General features: G+C 38.8%; 1 protein-coding gene across 1 annotated transcript in view; it reads right to left on the bottom strand.

Annotated features, from left to right (window-relative positions):
- The window catches only part of RNF43 (ring finger protein 43), a 64356-nt gene extending 40026 nt beyond the window's left edge, over positions 1-24330 (bottom strand). The window contains exon 1 of the mRNA XM_035026747.1: positions 22124-24330. Within this exon, the coding sequence (XP_034882638.1) occupies positions 22124-22375 (252 nt within the window). The 5' untranslated portion in view covers positions 22376-24330. The remainder of the gene's footprint in view (positions 1-22123) is intronic.
- Between the last annotated feature and the right edge of the window lie 210 nt (positions 24331-24540).

Raw genomic sequence — 24540 nt, 5'->3', positions numbered from 1 at the left:
GCTTTTTTACTTCCATACATGGCCTGATGAGGGAATAGACATTATATGACTTATCACAAAATGCTCTCACAAGAAAATCTGGGGACAATGCATGCAATTCATATTCTTCTATCCATATATGAATATAATCATCATTATTACATTGTGTTCCCTTGAATTTTCTTTACAGCCTCAACTGGATATGGTTGTTTTATTCTCCTGTCCTAACTTGCTGAGCAATGTTGCTATTATGGAGCAGCTGGTGACCTACCCTGTGTAGTGGAGGATAGGACATCACGTTAGAAGATAATTCTTCAGACTATCTACCTTGAGGTGGGGGTGAACTTGACATTACTATTTTGATTGCAGTATAGATTAGGAAACTGACCTGATTTTTGAGACTCATTGTAATGTTTATATTTTCTGCAACAGACCACAACCCATGTGCATTTACTTGAACAAGGCTTGAACAGAAACACAATTAGATACTGAGTTGCTTCAAAAAAGCACTTCCAACATTCTCTAGACTACTATCTATATGGGGATACTCTTCTCTCCTGGGGTGGGTAAGATTAGATAGAGGTCAGTTTGATTTTTAGAATAAAAAAAAAAAGAATACAAATCAAAATCTTGTTTGCACTGAAACTGTAGAAAGAATATGACGCAGTGGTAAGTTTGAGGTAAAATTACAAAAGTAAATCCTATCAGTTGATGTTGAATTTTATGAAGAAATTCCAGATAATCCCTTAGAATTTGGCCCCATAATCTTCTAGAAAGTAGCTTCAAAGAAAGAAGAGAAGATGCCTCTAGCCTCTCTAAATAGGTGGTTAGCAATGACTTGATATCAGATAGAATGAAAACAAGCAATGCATTGGATATTGTACAAATGAAAACAATTTAGTAAACCATTAGGGAAACGGAAGAAGTCAAGTATACAAGGACTCAGAGAATTGCGGTTTTTGGTTTTTTTTTTAAGATTTTATTTTTATTTATTAGAGAGAGAGACAGCAGCTCAAGTGGGGGGAGGGGCGGGGGGGGGAGAGAGAGAATCCTCAAGCAGACTCCCCACTGAGCAGGGAACCCAATGCAGGGCTCGATCCCATGACTCTGAGATCAGGACCTGAGCCGAAATCAAGAGTCAGACGCTCAACTGAATGAGCCACCCAGGTGCCCTTGCAGTTTTTTTTTATGCAGAAACAAGACAGTTCAACAATCCTCCTCACATTGGGCAGTTGAGAGTACAACTGCAGTACTTACTATCCACTGCTTACAGCCCTTGCTTTGTAAAAGAGATTAATACACAAGAAGTTCAAAGCAGGCCAACAAAAGGATAGAAGGACTTGAGGAGATGATTCCCAGGAAACGGCAAGGGCCAGGAAATGAATATTTTCAAGGATACCAGGAAGCCTGTAGTGTTACCTCGCTAGGAATTGGACTGCTCCAGATGCATGGGTTCCACACTGGAACACCAGCTGTGTCTTTGAACTTTAGGAATGTTGGGGGCAAGGAGATGGCCCTCTTTCATCCTCCCAACTCCTCTCACCTTCAGGGTTGTGCAAATCTATGGAGGCACAATGGTTCAGCTATTTTACAGATATTCCACCTTATCTAGAGAGCCGACACTCTCCCACAGGGTTCTCCAATGTGGGGCATGGTGCTGGGCAGGCAAGTATATCAAGAAGAAAACAAAGTTCCTTATCAGTTTTCCATATAATAGGTTTACTTGGACAGATTGACAATATATGGAAAATAGATAAGAAACACCAATTTCCTTCTTCACAAGATTACTACTAGAACCTCTCTGCCTTCACTACTTAGTAAAACTAGCAAATATTAAACAGGATCTGAAACTCCTTTGAGGAAAAATATAAGGTAATGGCTTTAAGGCAGCCAAATGGTCTGTCATAGCATGAGCTACCTATCCAAAGATTGTGGAAAAGGCATTATCAATATGAGGCGATGTAATGTGTTGGTAAGTTCCCTAGTTTTAAACATACACATGGCTCAATGATTTCTGATTAGAGCTCAGGATCCATGGTAAGATGCATCCAAACCTACTATCATAGCAATAGCATGAAGTTATTCCTTCTTTATGAAAGACAGTTTACTACTGTGCACACTTGAACTCCTAGAGATACTCACACTTCCTTGACAAGTAAACCTATGATGGCAATGAAATCAGAAAGCTATAAAACACAAAAATCTGAGAAACATTCTTTTGGAAGGAAGATCATGTAACTTAGTCCCTCACCATAAAGATCAAGTATTAAACAAACTCAAAAAAAAAAAAAAAAATTAGACCGGTTCTGCCACTTGAGAAAGAAAAGAAATGTGGTTTCTCCAGCTAAAAGTTTTCTAGATGATGCAGGAACTGCTGCTTAGAAACTACCCTCTAAGCAAACTGCAAAGGGATTACTATAAACATTTCATCAACATATTACAATAAAATTCTCTAGGAAGATGCTTTACCATTAAGGATAGAGAAAACCACAGATGCTCTGATTTCAGTTCTTCTCTTTCATTTGCTGTGTTTTGTAATTTTCTCTAAAATCTAAGCTTTCATTTGATAGGGAGGAAGAAAGGATCTTTCTTTCTGATGGGAAGACACAGCGGTCAGCACGTAACACAACGTGCAGGTCCTGTTAACGCAGCCTGTGGAACACCATCTCCAGATGAAAACAGCAGCACGTCAACTTATTCAACAAAACTATGAGTGAAGATATACAGTGAATCTGGTACACTACATGACTTACCAAGGAACAGGCCAGGTCATCAAAATCCCAACCTAAATAAGACCAACATAATGTGGAGGATACAAGAGTGATAGATCTTCATAGTGAGAAGAGACTTTCGACAGTGGGCGCAGATTTTTTTTTATGACCCCAAAATGAAAATGAGAGAAACGTCATAGAAGGACCATTATGTAGGTAAAAATTCTTTTTTTGGGGGGGAGGGGCAGAGGAAGAGGGAAAGAGAGAGAGTCTTAAGCAACCACAACCCAAGATCACGACGGGAGCCGAACGAAATCAAGGGTCAGATGCTTAACTACTGAGCCACCCTGGTAAAAATTCCTAAGGAGAGAGTCCACACCACTAGGGAGAGATGAGCAAGCAGAAATTAACGAGAAAGAGAAGAAAGCCAGCTCCAACACGCTGAATCGGAGACAAGGCTGAAACAGAGCAAAAGACATCAGTTTGAGGTTAGAATTGATCGTTTTCAGCTAAGTAAATTTAACTGAAATTATGGGTGGTAGAGCAGGAGTCAGGGAAAAGAACACAGGGGGAATGTCCTAAGGTTATCCATTTTGCCTGTGACCATCCTTTCTCTCAATAGGCAAAATTTCAAAAGCCAGATAAGTAATTTGGCTTTAGGGTCTCGAAAGGCAACTATTTTCAGAGACTGGTCCAAAGTTTGCATAGAGGAAGTAGCTTCCCCTAAAGGATGGAAAGTAAGTATTTAGAATATGTACATACATATTCCATATATATGTTCTATGTATATGAATATAAATTCTCTATATAACATATACAATGTTATTTACAAATATATATCTAATATATATTATTCATTCTAATCTAAACACTCATTTTCAATCCTTCATGTATATATAGACACAAATACATACTATTACCATTATTAGTAGTTTCAGGGTGGTTGCTTTTGCTAAACATGATGTTAATTTCAAATAATTTTCTATAGTGGTTGGCATAATGTATTCCATCCTCCTAACCAATTTCCTATAGAATCTGTTGAGTTTCCTCTGGTTCGGATGAATATTTTCAATTTTTTTTTCTACTTTACTTTTCTTTGGTGAAAGCTAAGCTTAGAAGTACAAAAATCTGTGTGTGTAGAGATGCAGAAATTGAGGTGGGGATTGAAAAAAAAACAAACTCAGTTGAAAAGCTAGGGGGGCAAAATATATGTGTGTATACAAGCAAACTTTATTGTAGAATAACCATTTAAAATCTAAAACAAATAAACAACGCATCGACTAGGGTCACCTTTTCTTTTCTTTTTTCTTAATGAAACACATAGCAACACCACAAACTCAAAAGGAAAGACCAACAGCATTAAAAAAAGAAATTGAGCATTAATTCTACTCAATTCTTAAATGCGGCTGCCAATCATGGAAGAGAATATTCTGATTAGCGCAAGTCCTTGAATACAGAAAGCATAAAATAAAAGTTTGTGATTTATTTAGCTTGCTAAGGACCAGAAGGAAGTCTTTTAAAATGTAATCTGTACCACAGAATCCCTTTCTAAAATGTATTGGTACACTTTCCTGCCTAAATACATTATAACCGAACATATTTAGCCTTTATTTGGTATCTTCGGTATAAGGATATCATTATGATCATTTTTAGCATGAAATAATTTACATTCTGAAGTATAGGAGATTGGCTGAACTTACAATGGTGCCCCTAGGAAGTTCTTATATTATTTGTTTAGATCCTTTATATCAGTTTCTTCCTTTTAATTTATCTCTAACTCATAAACGCAATATGGATGGATATCCCAGTTTATTTGGTATTTATTCTAGTTGGTGAAAATTTTCCTATAAAACTCAGGAAGGAATAGAATTGGAAATAAAAATTCAAGTGATCAGATATTAAATTAAGTTTGGCACCAAGATTACCAAATGTGAACAATAAAAGTATCCAAAGAACTATTTTTTTTTTCAAAGATTTTTATTTGAGAGAGAGAGAGCACGCATGAGTTGGGGGGAGGGGCAGAGGGAGAAGCAGACTCCTCACTGAGCAGGAAGCCTGATGTGGGGTTCGATCCCAGGTCCTGAGCCGAATGCTTAACCAACTGGGCCACCCAGGTGCCCCTGAACTATATACTTTATTATTTTTTTTTTTAAAGATTTTATTCATTTATTCGACAGAGAGAGACACAGCAAGAGAGGGGACACAAGCAGGGGGAGTGGGAGAGGGAGAAGCAGGCTTCCCGCTGAGCAAGGAGCCCGATGTGGGACTCGATCCCAGGACCCCGGGACCATGACCTGAACTGAAGGCAGACGCTTAACAACTGAGCCAGCCAGGCGCCCTGAACTATATACTTTAAATACATTTTCAGACATTCCACCCATAGAAATGGAGGCTAGCAGGCATTCATTCTTAATACCCTATTACTCAGCATCTCAAGACTTTGTCCAATGGCGTCAATAAATGTATAAAGATATCAAGAGGTAAAGGTCAAAAAAGAAATCATGAACATCAAAAAAGGCCGCTGGAAGTGACCCAAAACATCACATGCTGGGCTTTCCTTTTTAATGATAATAACAATGATACTGAGTCTTTATCCATGCCTCTATTTCAAAGAGCTTCAAATGCTTTGCAGACATCTCTCACTAATCTTTATTAGGCCTTGAGAAGAAAACAGATTTCCCCAAGAAGTACCTTTAGAGAAGGACTCTTCCCAAAACTAGTACAAGGGAAAACATTTGCCCCCTCCATCTTCCCCATACACACTGTCTCCTGACTCCCACTATGTCGAACTGTGATTGAAATGGATTATAACACCATGCAAGTGTTGAAAGGGTAATAATGGTAATTCAGTTTGTTTCTAAAAGAGTTATAAGCTACGTGTGTTTAATCACAACAAGGAACAGGTAAGTAGAAAAGATGAGAAAACCCATAATTACCTTTATCCCATTATTTACCTGTTTTGGGGAGAGACTTCAAACTGGTAAAGTTACAGTGTGGAATACAGATTTTTCCATACTGCAGAATATTAGTCCCTGAGATGCCTCAAAGGATATCTTTACCTAAAAATGATTTCCAGGCCAAAAATATCGGATAGGTGCTATGACTGAAACTGCTTATTCTCATTTTGATCTATTACTTCTCAGATGGGGAACTGGGAGTCTCAGGGACTTGTGGGGTAATTTCCAAACAGGCTAGAGAAACTTACCTGCTGAGCTTCAAAGAATAACATGTTGGGACCAGCACAGTACAAGTATAATGAACCGGGTAAATTAGTTCCCTTCACAGTCCTGAACGCCTCTCCTTCTATCCCTTAGAACACAGCTGCAAAGCTACACAGGAAGCTGGGAGCTTCTGCATCCCGAACAATTGTTTCAGGGTAGCAGCAATTAAAAGAATACTCCAAAATTTCAAAAAGGGAAAATGTAAGAGTGATAGGTAATATGGTTCTAGGACCCCTCTGACTCTGAGCAGTGAAAACTTAGGAAAATAGCTGTTTTGTGTTGTGTCAGTGATCACCTCATTGATCCTGGAAGGAAGCTAATGGGCTCACCAGTGTAGACCAGCTACATGTTGTACAAAGGTCCAGGGAGGGCAAGTGATTCACCATGGCACAAGCAAGGCAGGAACAGAACTGAAGTTCCCACCCTAGAGCCCACATGCCATTAGTCATTCTCTAAGCCATTAAGGCTACCTGTTACTCCAGTATGGGTAACATTTCATCTGCCCTTTGGCCCACAAGATTTTGAATCTAAAGAACTTTTTAGCTACACTAAAAAAACAGAAACAGTCTTATTCTTAGTCATCTTAGGATAATGCCAAATTGAATTCAAATAGGTTAACTGAGCTCAGTAACCCTCAAACTTAATGATATTTCTTACAGTAATTAGGTGAATGAGAAAGAGCTCAAGTCTAATTACTATTAATAATAACAATACCTTACATTTGCAATTTTCCAAAGACAATTCTCATTTCATTTCAGGTTGGCAGACTATTACTATTATCCCCATTTTATTTTATTTATTTATTTGACAGAGAGGGACACAGCAAGAGAGGGAACACAAGCAGGGGGAGTGGGAGAGGGAGAAGTAGGCTTCCCACTGAGCAGGGAGCCCGATGTGGGACTCGATCCCAAGACCCTGGGATCGTGACCTGAGCCAAAGGCAGACGCTTAACGACTGAGCCACCCAGGCGCCCCTATTTTATTTTTTTAAAAGATTTATTTGAGAGAGACCAAGTGTGAGTAGGGGGAGGGGCAGTGGTAGAGGGAAAAAGAGAGGGAGAGAAGCAGACTCCACACTGAGAGCAGAGCCCAATGCCGGGTTCAATCTCACGACCCTGAGATCGTGACCTGAGCCGAAGTCAAGAGTTGGACGTTTAACCAACTGAGCCACCCAGGCACCTATTATCCTCATTTTACTCATGAGGACACAGGCTCAAAGAAGTTAAGCATTTTTCCTCAAGGATCAGAGCTGAGATTAAAACACAAGACTACTGGAGTGCCTGAGTGGCTCAGTCGATTAAGCATCGGACTCTTGGTTCCAGCTCAGGTGATGATCTCAGGTTTGTGATCTCACGGTTGTGAGATTGAGCCCCACGTCGGGCACACACTGGGCCCCACATTGGGCTCTACGCTCAGTGTGGAGTCTGCTTAAGTTTCTCTCTCCCTCTCCCTCTGCACCCCCCTCTCTGCGCATGCTCTCTCTTTCCAAAATAAATAAATAATACAAAACCGAAAACAAAACACAAGACCACTGAGAGCTCTGTTCACTGTAGGATGTTGTCACTCATTTTAGAACACCCTTTATGCCTTATTATTATATCATTATATGTGAATACTGTGCAAAGAGCACTATCTGGTGGGCATATTATTTTCAATTATCTGATTGGTGACAGAAATTATGTTTCTTAGGCCAGAAGGCCTCCAGTTACACATAAAGTTAGAACACAATGAAGTAACTCTGCCCTGAGGGAACCCAAGATACACTTCGATAATTCAAAAAGAAAACGTCCTCATCAAGGAAGTTAGCTGGCCTCCAAAACAACTGCCTAATCAGAGAGCGTTCAACTGGTGACCCATAGGGTAACTTACATTTCTGGGAAACGGAAAAAGAAGCAGGGACAAATGGTAGCTTCTTCTGGAAAACACCGCATGGTGTTCTGACTTTGGAGATAATGTTCCTGATCTCTTTTAAGTAGATCATATTCTCCCCTTCATGATTAGCAGAGGCATAATTGAGCAAGACAATTTCTAAATAATAAATTACCAAACAATCCATCATCCTTGGTAGACCTGACAAAAATCTTGAAAACCAGTGAACCAGAAAGCTACATCTCCTCCATTTGATTAACAGTAAAATAATCATTGAATATGATGCAAAAGACTACCTCAGAAGTCAACGGAGAACTAGTACTAGTCCTCCTGAAATTGGGGCATCCATGTTCTTGGGCATATGCGCCCACTGTTTGGGTGCCAATTACTATAGTTTCTGGGTAGAGTTTGGCCACAGGAGAAAATCAGATCTTCTGGCAGCACTTACAAGGCAGGTGCAGTCATTAAGAACTTGACTTTTGATTCCATTGTCTCTGCCAGGACAGGTGGTTTGGTAGAAGTATGGAATCCTGCCAGACAGGCTCCAACTCAAACTTCCCTTTAGAAAACAAAACAATAAAAAATGGAAACAAAATGCCAAATCCTGTTCCATGCCTTTAAGATTGATATTGCTGGAAAAACTAGAGCATTTCATACAATGTTATTAATTTGGTTCAAGTACACATCAACTCAGGAGAAATAAGGTTACGAAATTGAAAGATTGCAGGTTAGGCTTTTCCCTTATAGTTCACTTCCCTATTCCCCTTTATAAACTTTTAAAAGGGACATTCTTAAATTTCAGTGAATTTTACCCATATATTCTTAGTATAAAAAAACCCCCCAAACTGTAATCCAATACCTGCACAGGAGTAACGCAGGCAAGTTAGTTTGACACTGCTGAGTGGAATAAAAACTTCTGGCAAATCCTGCCTACCCCGCACATTCTGACTTACCCTCCTAGTACAAACTAGTGCTCTTAAAATGTTGTGAGAGTGGTCAGTTGATGATTCCTTTAAAGAAACTGTCTTTTCTCTAAAAACCTAGAGCGTGTTAGTTTAGAACAGAGTAAAAATATAAAGGATTGGTTTTGGTGGCAAAGATAGACAACTGACATTTTTACCAGGTTTGTCTTCAGGGCAAGCCTTTGTGACTGATGATGTAGGCTCCTAACCACAAGGACACCACAAGAAGGCTATGAGGAAGCGTGCTCAAAGAATCCTTGTGCGGGCACTGGGGCTGCCACTCTTGGAAACTGAGCATTTTTGGTGTTCCTGGAATTCTATTTCCAACCATTACTTTGTGGTTGCAGTGAAGGGACAGAAGAGATCTCCTAGACCAAATGCTCTCTTCTGCTCATAACCACAGAGCCAAGATTAAAATAACAAGAATGTACTTTGTCCAGGGCATAACTCTGCCTAAATCTGTCCTATCCACCACTTTATTTTTTCTAATTCTTGTTTTTGTTGTTGTTAATCTACTCTAGGAAAGAAAGTCAGATAAAATGGGTTCTGGAAAAGCTTGGAAAAATTCATGGATTCGGAGGATATTTAAGAAGCAGCCATAATCTCTTGGAACAACGGCCTATAAATGCCCTGACTGCAAGAACCAAAATATTAATCATTGTTCTGATCCAGAAAATAATTTCTGAACGTTACAGTGTTAATTCTCCCTAAATAATAAATGGTCTATTCAGGCCCCAGAGATGAGGCTGTGAAGCTAGTACTTAACATGGTTGTGCCTCTTTATGCCTGAGTCAATCTAACTGTTTAAATCCAGAAGTAAGTTCCTCCTTCATTTACCTGCCAAGACCTGAGTTCAGGCCCTGAGGGTGCTGAGGTTTTCCTTTGTGAGAGAAAATGACATCATCAACACCTCAGAGACAGCAGAGAATGCAGGGAATGCAGCTCCCAATATTGGTGATATCATCAATGGCCCTGGGAGAAACCCCAAATTCCCAAAAAGTTGAAGTATTGAAGGTTAAAAAAGATTTCTTTGTTGTTTCAAGTTTACCAATAGATCCTCATGTTTCCCGATATTAGGTTTTAAAAGGGCAGGTAGAGTAACCAAACATACAGAATTAAGTCCAGATGGAGCTATTCATCTCATTTGTAGCTTACTGGGGTACATCCAACCAAGGAGGAATACACACTTAAGTTGTATTAGGCTCTTTCCCAACTCTGAAATGAGTATATTCTTTGGGGGGACCTGCTAATGTTGCGAATTTGCATTCAAAATAAATTCTAGGCACTCACATAATCCCCCAGTCTCCTCCAAACTTTCTTTGATGTCCAACAACCAAGGACAAGGATCTTTGATTATAAAACAATTTCTTTGGTTGGAAGAAAATTCTTTGCAGGGCGTGAACAGCAGGAGAAAGAAAAGATTTTTCTGAAGTGCAAACTAGTTGGAAACCCCCTGGGGAAAGAATCGGATTCCCAGTCTTTGAGGGGACCGGGCCTGCCTATACAGGCTGCTTCTGCTGCAGGCCTGTAAGAAGGCACTTCTGTGTCTACTGTACGGCCCTCAGCAACAGCATGGCAGCCCTTCCCTTTTTTTTTGCCAGCGGAAGTTTTCCAACTCTGGGGGATATACAATGCAGAAAGTCACGGTTTAATAACAAGGCATAGTTACTAATCAGATGGCCCCATTTCCACTCCTTCCCAGAGGCCTCCAGATGCTTGCAGACTAGAGCTCTAACCCCTAGCCCCACATGTGAAAACCTACCAGCTGCTCTGAAATCCTTCTTTCTAGTGTAATTATTCAGCTTATCTCTGATAATTCAACTTCACAAAGTATTTTAGCATCAGACACATCATCCTTTTACTGCTATGGCCCAGACTGGCTCTAGGTTATCTATGGCTTTTCCAAACCTTTCTGAAGGTTCAGATTCACTTAGATGTAGGCTCATGACTGAAGGCAGTGTGGTTTGGTGGCTGCGACACCTTGATGAGGAATTTAGAATAAGAGTCCTCAATCCACTGCAGATATTTTAAAATATAAATCTCCAGAGAAAAACTCATTTTTGTGTGTTTTAACTTAATGTAAAGGCAGTAAAGGCCAGAGGCCTGGGAGTGCACCTGAGTCTGATGCTTTACTTTGCTACCAATTTGTTGTGTGACTTTAAGGAATTTAGTCAGATTTTTTTGTACTACCTACCAAATAAATTTTATCTCAGGGAAAAGAAATAAATAAGCAAGTTACATGTCCCTTTAATATACTAAGTCTATTTCTAGGGCAAACATAAATTCTGTTTAGAGCTAGAAAGGATCTTAAAGATTTTTTTTTTTAAGATTTTATTTATTTATTTGAGAGAGAAGGAGAAAGCGTGCGTGAGCAGAGGGAGGGGCAGAGGGAGAGGAAGAGGAGGCTCCCCACTGAGCCCAGAGCCCAAGGCAGGACTCGATCCCAGAACCCCAAGATCATGACCTGAGCCAAAGGCAGATGCTTAATCGACTGAACCACCCAGGCGCCCCAGGATCTTAAAGATCATTTAGTTACCCTACCAACTGTACCCCAACAGATGATAGGTTATGTTATTTACTTTTTAAATGGTCACAAGGCACCTATGGACTTTTCGTATACCCAAAGGGGACAACTAAATTCCACATAATCTCTAATGGCGATAAAAATATATGCTGTATAACCATACAGCTTACGAACTTCAGAGCAGGTAACAGCCTACTGTTGTTGTCACAGGAGACACGTACACTCTTCCAGAGTTAGCATTTATATCCCTCATATTATACTGAAGTCATAACACATTTTAGAGAATGGAAATAACAGATACTGATGACTACAGTCAATAATTTTTTAAAACCTTGGTATTAGAAACAAATTTTGCTGAATAGAGATGATATTCAAATACCATCCACCTTCTACACAGTCTTAGTATTTATTTCTTCTTTTATGCAGTTTGAAAAGAATTAAAACTGAGCTAGTGAGATTCTCAATTCAAACAGAACTCCTAATATGTTGGATTCTGTCTAAAGCTAAATGTTGTTTTAATTTTACTGAAACTTAACAAGAATTTCTTGTACATTTTAGAAAATTTGCAATTTGAGAAGAAAACCATGGTGTTTATTTGAAATCCTAGTGAAAATGCTACAGATGAGCATTACACATACAGGAATATTTATACAGGCAATATTATAACCTATATTTAACTGATAACAGTGAAAATTAGAAGGTATGACTGGCTTGTAGTTGTCCTCTAGCTTGAAGCTACTTGAAGTTGCCTAGGTTAAAATCTTATTTTTGTTTGTTTTTTCTTTAGTCCTAGGGGACTGTGAAACAGAACTACCACAGTCATGTGAAAGACTCCCGAGAGAACCAAAATCGGCATTCTAACGCATCCACACCTGCACCTCTTGTTTGGCATTTATCTCATACTGTCTTCTGCTGTTTTCCTCAGTAGGACTAGGCTAGGGTGCTGTTCTTTGTATTCCCACCGGCCCTGCCACAGCGTTTGGCACAACGTAGGAAACCCACATTATAAGACATTGAGAGAATCCAGTGCAGCCCCCAGTCTGGGTAAGGTTCTTGGCCTAGATTTCATAAAAAGTCTCTACTGCTTTGAGGAGACAATTCAGGTCAACAGGCTATCTACAGCAGAATAAATGACATATGCACCATGTAAAGTAATGCTAAGTTGTGGCAAGATATTTTTTGTTTGTTCACTTATTTTAAAGTATGCCTTCTGGTTGACTAGGGATCAAAGAGGAAAGAGACCCTATGGCAATCTATAATATCTTCTTAATGGAATGCTCAGGGAAAAATCTCTGCCAACATCTGTTTTTTTTTTTTTTTTTTAAAGATTTTATTTATTTATTTGAGAGAGAGAGAATGAGAGACAGAGAGCATGAGAGGGAGGAGGGTCAGAGGGAGAAGCAGACTCCCTGCCAAGCAGGGAGCCCGATGCGGGACTCGATCCTGGGACTCCAGGATCATGACCTGAGCTGAAGGCAGTCGCTTAACCAACTGAGCCACCCAGGCACCCCAACATCTGCTTTTTAATCTCCCTGCAATGACCCCCCAAAAAGTTTAAAGTAAATAAACAAGTTTGTTAAAAATGCTGGCCAGTAAAATATGGCAGTAGATTGGCAGCTCTTTGGCAAACTACTAATCTATTTCTTCATCTGTAAAATGAAATGATTGGATTAGGTGTTTTTTCTAGCTTGAAATTTGATGATTATATTTTACAAATGGAATAGCCTGACCTGTATTTTACCCTAGGTATGGAAAACTGAATAGGATTTCATTTTAGAATAAGGCCAATAAAGTCCTTCACAAAGTTTTAAAAACTTGGCCACAGAATTGTAAATTCAGATACCAACATGGTTCTAAGCAGAAGATACAAAAATGAAAGAACCTGAAACCTGTATCACATAAAAGATTTCTTTTTCTTTTCTTTTCTTTTTTTTTTTTTTGAGAGGATAATTCACAAGACTGTACAAAATGGTTTAGGGAAAAAAAGAATGGGAATCCATAATCAGTTTTTAGGAAATAGCAAGATCAACAGGCATAAAACATAAAGCCTGCAGTCTCATCCAAATTATTCTACAGAAATAACAATAGCAACAGTGTTTCCCAATTATCATATATTTATATATGCCTAATAGTACCCTTTTGATATATAAGCATGCATAAAATTGGTAGGCACATGATAACTGATTATGCTACTTAAATTATAGTTGTATTATGGTTACTTTCCATCATAACAGAAGTATCCTAGATTTTTTAAAAAACAAGTAGTGGTCTTGAAGATAGTTATGTTGCCATCTTAAACAACTACCACTGCTTCAAATTCCAAGGATTAGAATTTCTAAATAATTTAATTTCCTATCTCCAAGAGAAATGTGAGCCTGTGCTTATAACTCTCAAAAAAACCTCTAACTTAAATCACCTTGATTATTTTGGTGTTTCCGAACTTGCATATATTAAACACAAATTCCAATATATTAAAAAGTATCAAACAAAACAAAATGTATTCATAAACTGTAATGTTTAGAACCCAGATCAAAATTAGAGTAGCTAGGGCGCCAGGGTGGCTCAGTCGTTAAGCATCTGCCTTCGGCCCAGGTCATGATCCCAGGGTCCCGAGATCAAGTCCCACATCAGGCTCCCTGCTCAGCAAGAAGCCTGCTTCTCCCTCTCCCATTCCCCCTGCTTGTGTTCCTGCTCTCACTCTCTCTCTCCGTCAAATAAATAAATAAAATCTTTAAAAAAAAAATTTAGAGGGGCACCTGGGTGGCTCAGTTGGTTAAGCGACTGCCTTCGGCTCAGGTCATGATCCTGGAGTCCCTGGATCGAGTCCCATATCGGGCTCCTTGCTCGGCAGGGGGTCTGCTTCTCCCTCTGACCCTCCCCCCTCTCATGTGCTCTCTCTCTCTCTCAAATAAATAAATAAATAAATAATTACAGTAGCTAAAGTAGCTTATCTGGTATTTTTAAAAACAAACAAGCAAGGAACAACAAACTTTTTTTTAAAAGATACAAAGTTTTCCATTATAGCAAATAGAAATTTAAGGGCCCAATGAATTCTATCCTAGGAAAAGCAGTAGAGCGTAAAGGATAGAAACCAAAAAAAAAAAAAATAGAAAGTAACCAAAGTTAGTTTTACAGTCTCTGTTTTTTGAATTTAGTAATCAAACAGACATATACAGCCACAATTGTTCTACTTATATCAAAACTAATTAGTAAAATATTCTTTATTCTTATGGACCTTTCCATGAAAACACCATAATGAGAGGGTTGTAAGCACATTTTGAATTGATGTGGTTCCACTTAATATCTGGAGAGCACAATTCCTTTACTAAATCAATATAAGTAGATGCTTGTCACATACCAATTTTTACATCTGAGGTCATCTTAGGTCAGGCCAACCTTCTTACAACTGCATCATAATACTGTTGTCTATTTGACTTCAAGTAATGTATAGAAACACTTTTTTTTAAGATTTTATTTATTTTAGAGAGAGAGTATGTGCGAATGGGGGAAGGGGCAGGGAGAGGGACAAGCAGACTCTATGCTGAGCACAGAGCCTGGCAGGGGCTCAATCCCACGACCCCAATCCCATGACCCGAAATCAAATCAAGAGTCGGCTGCCCAGCCAACTGAGCCACCCAGGCGCCCCTATACAAATACTTTTTAAATTAAGTAAGCTGAGGATAAATTAGTTTTGAGAATTTGGTATTGTTTCTTGAAATAATCGGGATTATTCTAGGATAGCAGTCATTAATCTGGAGTCCTTAGATCCCTGTATCTCAAAGACTCTTTCAACTCACTGAGATTTTATGCAAAATTGTAAGTACATATGGTCAGCAACTTTTCTCAAATCCTCAAAGGAGTCTGTGACACCAAAAAAGGATTAAAAATCACTGTGTTAGGGTACCTCAAAACCAGAACTGGGAATCACAAGTTTAAGGACTAAGAAGGTGAGGTCCTTTGGATATATGCCAATATCTTATAATCACAGATTTAAAGTAGTACCCCAATAAATCTTTCTTGGAAAATCAGAATTTCCTAAAAAGCAGAGGTTGAGCTCTCTATTAAACCAAATAAATGCTGTGTAAAGGAGCACCTCAAACATATTGATTATAGCCATGTTTATAATTTAGAAGCAGCAATCAAGGAGATACTGTGCTGTCTGAAAGTCAGAGGAGTAAAGGAATGGAGCATGTTATATCAAACCCAAAGCACTCAAAATAATTGACCTCATAGTATACTTAGAAATGTGATGACATAAATAAATCTGTTTCATCCTACAGTTATCTCCCAGGTATCAGAGTTACTCAGCACCACCATCATGTTCCTTACATTTATTCAATAAATACTTATTGAGTACCTATTACATCTAAGGCACTAAGTATACTAAGACACTACTCCCAAGAATACAGCTCTGAACTAAGGAGACAAAAATCCCTGCTTTCACAGAGCTCATATTCCACCAAGGGGACAGAGACAAGTACAAAAGTAAATATTACTGTATGTCACATGGCAATGTTTATGAAGAAAAACAAAGCAGGGAAGGAGAATATGAGCCCAGGAGGGAATAAGAAGAGCCCTTCAGCATAGGACAGTCTAGGAAGGCCTCACTGAGAAAGCATATTTGATACCTGGGGATGACATCTGAGAGACTACACGAAGAAAATACCTGGGGTATAAGTGGGACTCACACGTGGAAGGGCCTTGGGTTGGGAGTATGCCTGGCTTACCGGAAGGACAACGAGGAGGGCAGAGTGACTACGGCAGAGTGAGGAAGTAAAAGGTCAGGGTGCCACGCAGATCCTGATGGGCCTTACAGGTCGTTGTAAAGACTTTGGCTTTTGCCCCAATAACAGTGGGGAAAAGAACAATGAATGCAGGTCAGAGCACGGGCTCATAAGGCTTTTTGAGACATAAAGTTGTCAAACTGCTTCACCAATAGTTTTTTGAATGGATCATCACACTGAGCAACATAGGCCCAAATAGAGTAGATATCTCAGCCTTTGACAATATTTTAGCTTTTTAGAATTCCCACTCCGTAGAACTGATTCCAGAGAAATCCACATCCTTGGAAACCTGAAAAATTGGATTACTCATCTATCTCCTGCAGAGCAGACTGGGTCCATCTCTGTGCAACTTTGTTCTTGGATAATCTATTTGCTTTCTCTCCCCCATTATGTTTCCTTTTCTGTAAAATGGAGTAAATACCACTTATTCTTATTTGGCTTGCGGGTATTTGTGAATCATTTTAAGCTTCTTGAAAGAAAACTACTATGTAAATTCAATGGAACATCATCAACACACTCTTCTCTAACAATACCCTACTCTACCAATTCTGGTTCCTAACAGGACATATAAAATAGTACTGTACTCATTTATCTTTTTCCTCTACTGTACTTAGCAATCTGAAAGAAATAAGAGGAAAAAACGCAAAAAACGTCCCAACACTTTCCAGTGAATAAATTGTAAAAGCCCTTCTATTAAAAACAAGAACAAACAGGGTCACCTGTGTAGCTCAGTCAGTTAAGAGTCTGAGCCCAGGCTTTGATCTCAGGGTCGTGAGTTTAAGCTCTGCGTTGGGCTCCACGGTGGGCACTGAGCTACTTAAAAAACAACAACAACAAAAGCCAGGAGCCCCAGAAATGTCTTTAATATTGTATAAAAAGTAAACTATTGGTTCCAGCTCAGCTCATGATCTCAGGGTCATGAGACTGAGCCCTGCATGAAGCCCCACATCAAGACCCACGTTGGGTTCCATGCTCAGCACAGAGTCTGTTTAGGACTCTCTCTCCCCCTCCCACTCCTCGCTCCCTTGCTCACACTCTGTCACTAATAGATAATCTTTAAAAAAAAAAGTAAACTATGGCTAATTTTTACATAAAGAAAATTACAACACACACAAACCCTTTACTACAAAAACCAAGGAAATGTCTACCCCCAGAATCAGCTAAATAAACACTAAATAGCCTGATAGGTGTAACAGCCAGAGGTACAGCTCATTTATTGCCTCCTATTAACCACAGCAATTTATGAATTTGAATTTACAAAATATTTTCTGGATTTCCACATGAAATAAAGAACTTTTATGTATACAAATCTGTTTGATGGGTGCTTATAAAAGAGAAACCTTCTTAACTTGAAAAATTATCATTAAACATATTCTGTAGCTTCCCTCTCTCCTCTGGGTGCCAGGCTTCTAACAACAAAGCCAAGTCAAGAGAGGCTCTGAGCTGGGACTGCAGAAGGCAAACACCTAAGACTGTGAGTGCACACAGTGGAACTACGTCTGATGGTGTACTTCTGACTCTGTTCCAGAGTCAGTTATAAATTAATTGGATATTCTGCACCTCCATTAACATAAATAACTGATGGTTGACTGTGCCTTGAATATTTATACTTATTTTAAAGGCTGGCCTCGAAACAAAATCCTAAAACTTTGAAATCTCTGCTTCCAAGGAGCCCCAACTTGTGCAAAGCAATGCATATGCTATTTCAAAATCTATGATGTCAGGTTCCTGTATTAGATAACTTACCATGGTCTGTTATAAAACGAAGAGAAAGATAATGAAAGTTGTTACATAAAAAGGTAGATAGTGATTAAATAAACATTCTGATTTACAAATATCGTTGCAAATGAAACACAAATGAGAGAAACAGAAGGAATACAGAGATCATTAGAAATTAGCAGGATATAGTGTATTCTGGGTCAACCTCAGAAAACAGTAGTCATCGTTTTCATTCCTTTCTAGTCTGGAAATAAATGAATCATTTATACAAAGCCTACATGGGTGTTCTGTTCATTTGTGGCATTCTTTTTTTTTTTTTTTTTTAAGATTTATTTATTTATTTGAGAGAGAGAGAGCAGGAGAGGGGGGAGGGTCAGAGGGAGAAGCAGACTCCCTGCCGAGCAGGGAGCCCGATGCGGGACTCGATCCCGGGACTCCAGGATCATGACCTGAGCTGAAGGCAGTTGCTTAACCAACTGAGCCACCCAGGCGCCCCATTTGTGGCATTCTTTTTGATGTACAGAATTCTAGAGCTGGAAAAGCTTGGGCTCTAGGGTTCAAGTTCCAACTATGCCACCTACTAGCCACATGACCTTGGCAGATAATAACACTTTGAGTCTCAGTTTGCTTAACTGTAAAATGTGAAGAATAAAAGTAATGTACTTCTCTCACAGAGTTATTATGAGGATGCAACGAGCTAATACATGTAAAGTGAACAGCACAAGTTCGCAGTGCACTATTATATTTGAATCTCTCATTTTTACAGATGGGGACTCTAAAGCCTAGAAAGATGAAAACCATTTTGTCCCAAATATACCCAACTACGTAGTGACAGAGTCAGAGCTAAAAGTCAAGCCCCTTGAGTCACAGTGTAGTCACTTCATCAACTACAGTTTGCTAAAGCATTATCTCTCTGGCTTTGGCTAAAACTTTAATTATAAAGATTTCTCTCCCTCCTCAAATAATTCATTTCAGGTCCTGACTACAAATAAAGCAAAAATGCAAAGATAGGAGAGCTACGTGTTGACTAATAGGTAAATTAAGGGGCAAGCAGAGACACTGCACAAGGGGGAATTTGTCCAGGAGGTGTTCACTGTTAGTGGCAAAATGCTAAACCACCACAGTTGCCACTGTAGGTCTGAAGCCTCAGGACAATACAACCTAATCTTGATCATACTTTATCCTAGAGTCTAAGAAAATCCAGGACAACCCGCTAAGCAGGAAGAGTGTGGCGGTCAAAGAATTGTTGACCTCTCTTGTGCAAAGCTACGATCCTCTCGCTCTTTTGCTTCAAGACAAAAGATTGATTTTGAGTTGTCCTGCTGAATGACATTTATAAATAAGGAACAAGAATTGAAAAAGAAAATAGGACTGTAATCATTTATAGAAGTGGTAGCAGCAACATTACTAGAAATAACAGAAACAAACATTGACAAGAAGTAAATAAACCAGAAAACTGGACAGTTAGATAGTGCATAAGCTCTAGCACATTTTCCATCTACAATGGCATAAACCAGGAGAAAAAACTATATTCAAATGAAAAATAAAAACAGTAAGAAGTTATAATCACTACCATTTAGTCCTTTTTATAGGACACAGACAAGGAGTTAGGAGATATGGAAAGTTTCCTTGACATGGATTAATTGAACAAAATGTAAAGAAATGTCAAATTTTCTGAAACTCTCTGGGAATTCCAGAAACCACAACAAGGTTACTATTTTTTTTTTTTTAATCACTGTTCTTGTACCTTTACATTTGCCAGTGCAGAGCATCGCCAATTTTACAAAGGCCTGACTACATCTTTGGAGACAAACTTAACAGGCAGCTAGAATAATTCATAGGCAAAAGGATACATAGAATTATCTAAAATTCCTCAAGACCAATAGAGAAGACTGCCTTCAGATCTGTAACACCAGGGTACAGCTCTCTCTCAAGCAAGCTGAAATGCAGCAAAGCACAACTCTAAGGGATATAAATTTCAGTTACATGGAAGGCTTGGTTAACCACAGTTGAGTAAACCTGAGCTGCACTGTAATCTGATAAGGAACAAATAGCATGGATTCTAGAAGTGTAAACCATGTGTCCCTAACACATTAGAGTTCTTTGAAAGAATTAATCAAATAGTAGATAAAGAAGAACTGGTGCATATCATCCAAAAGGTTGTTTTCATATTTTTAAAATAAAGTCTCTCATAAGAGGCTATTAAGACAATTTGGTAACTATTGTGGATTAAAAATTGATTAATAGGCAATAAACTAGGACCAGTACTGACAGTCTCCAGCAATTAATATTAGGCTAGTGTACAAGTATATTAATGACCTAAAAGAAAGTTATGTGTACACAAAAAGTGAAGAAAGACTAAAAATTGCCAATGAACGCAAACCTACCCTATAATAAAACATGAAAGGCCTTGCTAATAATAGATACAATGAAATTCCCTCATCACAAAGTAAAGAAACAACATTTTAAAAAGTCAATAGCTAAAAAAAAAAAAAAAAAAAAAGATTAGCAGGATTTACCAGAGTAAGAAAAAGGGTAGAATAAGCAAAGATATGATCAAGATTGGTAAAATAATGAATGGCAAAGAGAATGCCAGCTAGTCCCTGTTACATACCTTTTCCATTATGAATACACAGAGCTTTATGATAACAGAAGACAACACATTTAAAATAAAAGAGACACTATTTTATGCAGCATATAATTAACCCACTGATGCTGCCACAGGACATTAATAAGACACAAAGCTTAGTATGGCTCCCAAAGACCTCAGAGATATCAAAATATGGTTAAAAAGTAAAATCACTTATGGAAAAAAATGAAAATGGAGCATATACCTCACACTTCAGGGTATCAACTAGGCAAGGTCAGCAAGAAAGTTTCCTTTCCAGTCACAGTCCAAATTATTTGTGATTTCAACTTTTAAATATTCCTAATTCCATCCTAGAGCTCAGATTAAATGAATAGACTCTTATCCAAAAATTCTTTTGCCATTTTTTCCAGATACATTCTTTTTGTCTGTTTATTTTTCTGAATAGCCAAGTCCTTCATTTCATCTAATTCTCCTTCCACTTCATTTATCCCGGTTTCAAAATATTGCCTAAAAAGTGATCATGAAGAACCACAAAATCATGTACGTAAAAATGCATGTTTGGAAGAGTTCTATAATTTGTTAAATTTTCTCATCTTTAAGTAGACAAAAATTTGAATTCATATAATACTTTGGTTCTATTCATATCACACAATTAAAATCTGAGGCTGGATGCTGAAGTAAATCATACTTAATAACATTGTAACCTATGCCCAAGAGCTACAGCAAGAAGTGCCCTTTTATAAAATGAATTTTAATCAATAAGGAACATAATTCTATGGAGTAAGACACTAGAATGCCACAGTAAAAAAGTACAGCCCTTTGGGCTCTATCTTCACCATGGGGAATGAGCAATTCTATGAAAAGCTATGGCCCTAGTCAGTTAATAAATTCAATACATAAAGAGTAGGCTATGAATTAATTATAGACAAAATTCACAACCTGAAAGCCTAAGAAACTGTGTCTGAAAAGCTTTGTGGGTCAATAAAAAAAATGTTAAATTAAAATTTTTTCAAAAATAAAATTATGTGTAGACAAGACCAAAGGAGGCAAGTTTCCACCTTGTGTCCATTTTGTAATGCAGTCCTCTCCATTTTGGGCTTAGCAATAGGGTGCTACACGTGGTATAAAGCCAGCCATAGCATTCAAGCTTGACCGAATTTTAAAAGTGACACAGTGATCAAATATGCTCTAAGGACATTCTAGAATTTCAGGGTGCTGCTGACCACTGTAACCTCCTCACAATTGTATGGTAACAGATGGTAACTAGACTTACTGTGGTGATCACTTTGTAATGCATACAATATCAAATTATTATGTTGTACACCTAAAACTAAATAATGTTGTAAACCAATTTTACCTCAATAAAAAAAATCAACCTCTTCGGTGTTCACTTTAAATTTAAACAGGATATAAAGTATGATCCTCATGTCAATTAAATACAAGTCCATACATATTTAATCTATCAAAAAATAGTGGCCAGAATACATCACTTGCAAAGAATGGCCTTATTAGGGGGATCTAAAAAGGCAGTGCAATAGCAGAGTTAAAAATAAGCAGATGATCTTCTAAAATGTGGAATTTCATGTTTCTTCTTTAGCAGAAATAAGGATTTGTTTTAGAATGCCAATAAGGCAATATCCTTAAAAGAGGAAACAAACAGAAAACTAAACAGCAGAAGCTCTTGTACGGTATTTGGTTTGAGAGACAAAAGAAGAAAGGCATAGTTCGAACAAATGGAAAGTGAAATATAATAAATTATCCTTACCTGCATTAATTTTCCTTCTGCTGGAGTTATTTCAGCAACACCAGCAAAAACACCTTCCAAAGTGAGATTCAGTTTTCCTGTGGGGTCCATTTTCAAGGGGATCACTCGGATAATAGCTTTCTGCTCTGCTGATCTTTCCGACTCCACCGCTGCTCCCAGTACCAGTCCTGTGCGTCCAAAGCCTGCCTGCAGGGTAGCCATCAGCAGCCAGGGCCAGAGGGCAGCCAGCTGCAGCTGGTGGCCACCACTCATGCTACCAGCTGCAGCAATGCACTTCGGCCATACATAGTGCTTCCACGAGCCAATTCCAAATGCAGCTTCTCAGATCCAGACAAATGGAGGAAAAGAGAATTGATGCTTCAGTTTCCGAAAGCCAAGTCGTAATTTTGGCCCTTCCTTTCTCTAAAGTATATTCCCAAGAACAGGTGGCATTCCTGATCTGTCAGGGCAGAGGGTGTTTTCAGCCCACTTCTGCTGCAGGTCTGTCATTTTCTCCCATCTTCACTGTGATTAGTAAAGATATCACCACTTCTCTTTGGAATTTCCAACTTTGCTTGAGGTGGAATGTCACATCCCGAATCTTTAGTATGTCAGTTCACTCGGTGCTGGTCTTCCATATGCATCAAGTTGCTGAACCATTAAACCCAATGTTAATGAACAAAACAAGGCAAAGTAAGTAATGAAAGCCATGCATCGAAGGTGAGAGTGAAAAACGCCAGCTCGGAAAATGAAGAGATGGTCCTTTTTAAGCCACAAAATTTGTCAATGGTAAAAGACTAAAGATCACAGGAAAAAAAGTGTAGTTGTTTTGTTTTGTTTTGTTTTTTAACGGAGGAGAGGGTACGATACTTCAGGCCACACCTTGAGAGACATCCAAAGATGCTACAACATGTATTCATAAAAGTTTCCACATTAAACTGTATTTTAGTGTAGCCAAAGTTCTAGGCCCATTGAATTTATAATACTTTTCATGAAGTTAAATATACTGTCATTTTTAATGTTCTACCTAGATTTGCCTATAAATTAGATGCTAATTTATGTCTTCACAAATTACAGGATAATCCTGAGTATCACCTCCTTTTCCAACTTTCAAAATTAGAAGAGTATTTGAGAAGGTTAGCTTTCCAATTATTTTTCCCAGTTAAACGATATTTCTATCTTTATTTTCCGTTCTCTCCTAGGGATTCCAGCTTTTATTCTCCTGCTTGAAAATGCCAAGCGCTTTGATTTCCCAGGAGATGCTTTTGGAAACTACTTTATTATCCAGATCTTATAATCTTTAATTTTCTACGTTCCTAAGTAAAACAAAGGACTATTCCTAACACATGTTCAAATTCCTTGAGGGGGTCGGGAATAAAAGGTAGGGGGAGTCGGGAGGTGATTAGTGTACAGGCTCTAAGTAGAACATCCTGAAAAAGTAAAAATAAGCCTAAATAGATCTGTGCTATTTCTAGGCACACTTGAGAACTTGGGTCTTTGTACAAACAAAATCTTAGTTCTAAGAGATTAAAATGTGCACCCCTAAGTAAACATAAATGCACTTCAACCACAAAGCCCGCCGTGTTCAGAGGTCAAGTTAAAAAAAATCTTATAAAGTCTTTGGAATAAGTGCTGAAAAGCCAAGCAATTGAACATGAACCTGTTATATAGATCCTTCTCTTTTGCTGAGGCAGAGGGAGAAAAATAAGAATTTCAAAAGAAATCTGCAAACCTGTTGCGCTGTCGGGCCCACCGGAATCCACGGGGGTGAAACAGATTCAATTATGCTTTTATAGGTCCTGCTCAAAAAAGGTTTCAACTGCTTAACCAAGTACAGCTTTCTTCCACCTTCTTACTCTGCAACCAGACCAAGGGCCCCACACTGCAGGTAGGTGCCGAGAAATTCCGCAGCCTGAAAAAATAATCCATGCAGGTCAAAGGCAAACATTTACTCCAGGCTTAGAGCTACTGTTCCCAAGAACTCTAAAAAGCACTTATAGAGGATCCAAAATCATTTCTGAAATCTCCTAACAAAAGTTCTTTTTCTCCCCGAACAGCATATAAAATAATCAAATCTTGAGAGAGAAAAGGAGCAAAGTAGCAAATACACCAGCAACAATTCACTACCAGGAACACAGAAAATCCCAGAGGGAGAAAGCAGTATCTCTGAATCATGGATGGGCTTGGAAAGTTCGGAAAGATTCAAGTGCTTCCCTTCCAGAAAGACAATTCTGGATCAACTCCCTAGAGCAGGAAGCCTGTGGTTTGTAATTGGTGTTCTAGCTCTGACTCCCTCCCCTGGGACTGCAATCACGCTCTCTACCTGCTGACACAAAGTGAGGGTGGAGCAGCTAGAGGCAACCACCCCCCCTCCCCGCCCCGCCCCACCCCACCCCTCCTCCTGGCTGGCTGCTAGGGCCAGGGCTTCAGGGCGCGCA

Source organism: Mirounga leonina, unplaced genomic scaffold, assembly GCF_011800145.1.
Source record: "Mirounga leonina isolate KUSES-001 unplaced genomic scaffold, KU_Mleo_1.0 Mir_200, whole genome shotgun sequence".
NCBI lineage: Eukaryota > Metazoa > Chordata > Mammalia > Carnivora > Phocidae > Mirounga > Mirounga leonina.
The sequence above is the reverse complement of the archived record's forward strand: the minus strand, read 5'-3'. Positions and strand labels throughout refer to the sequence as shown.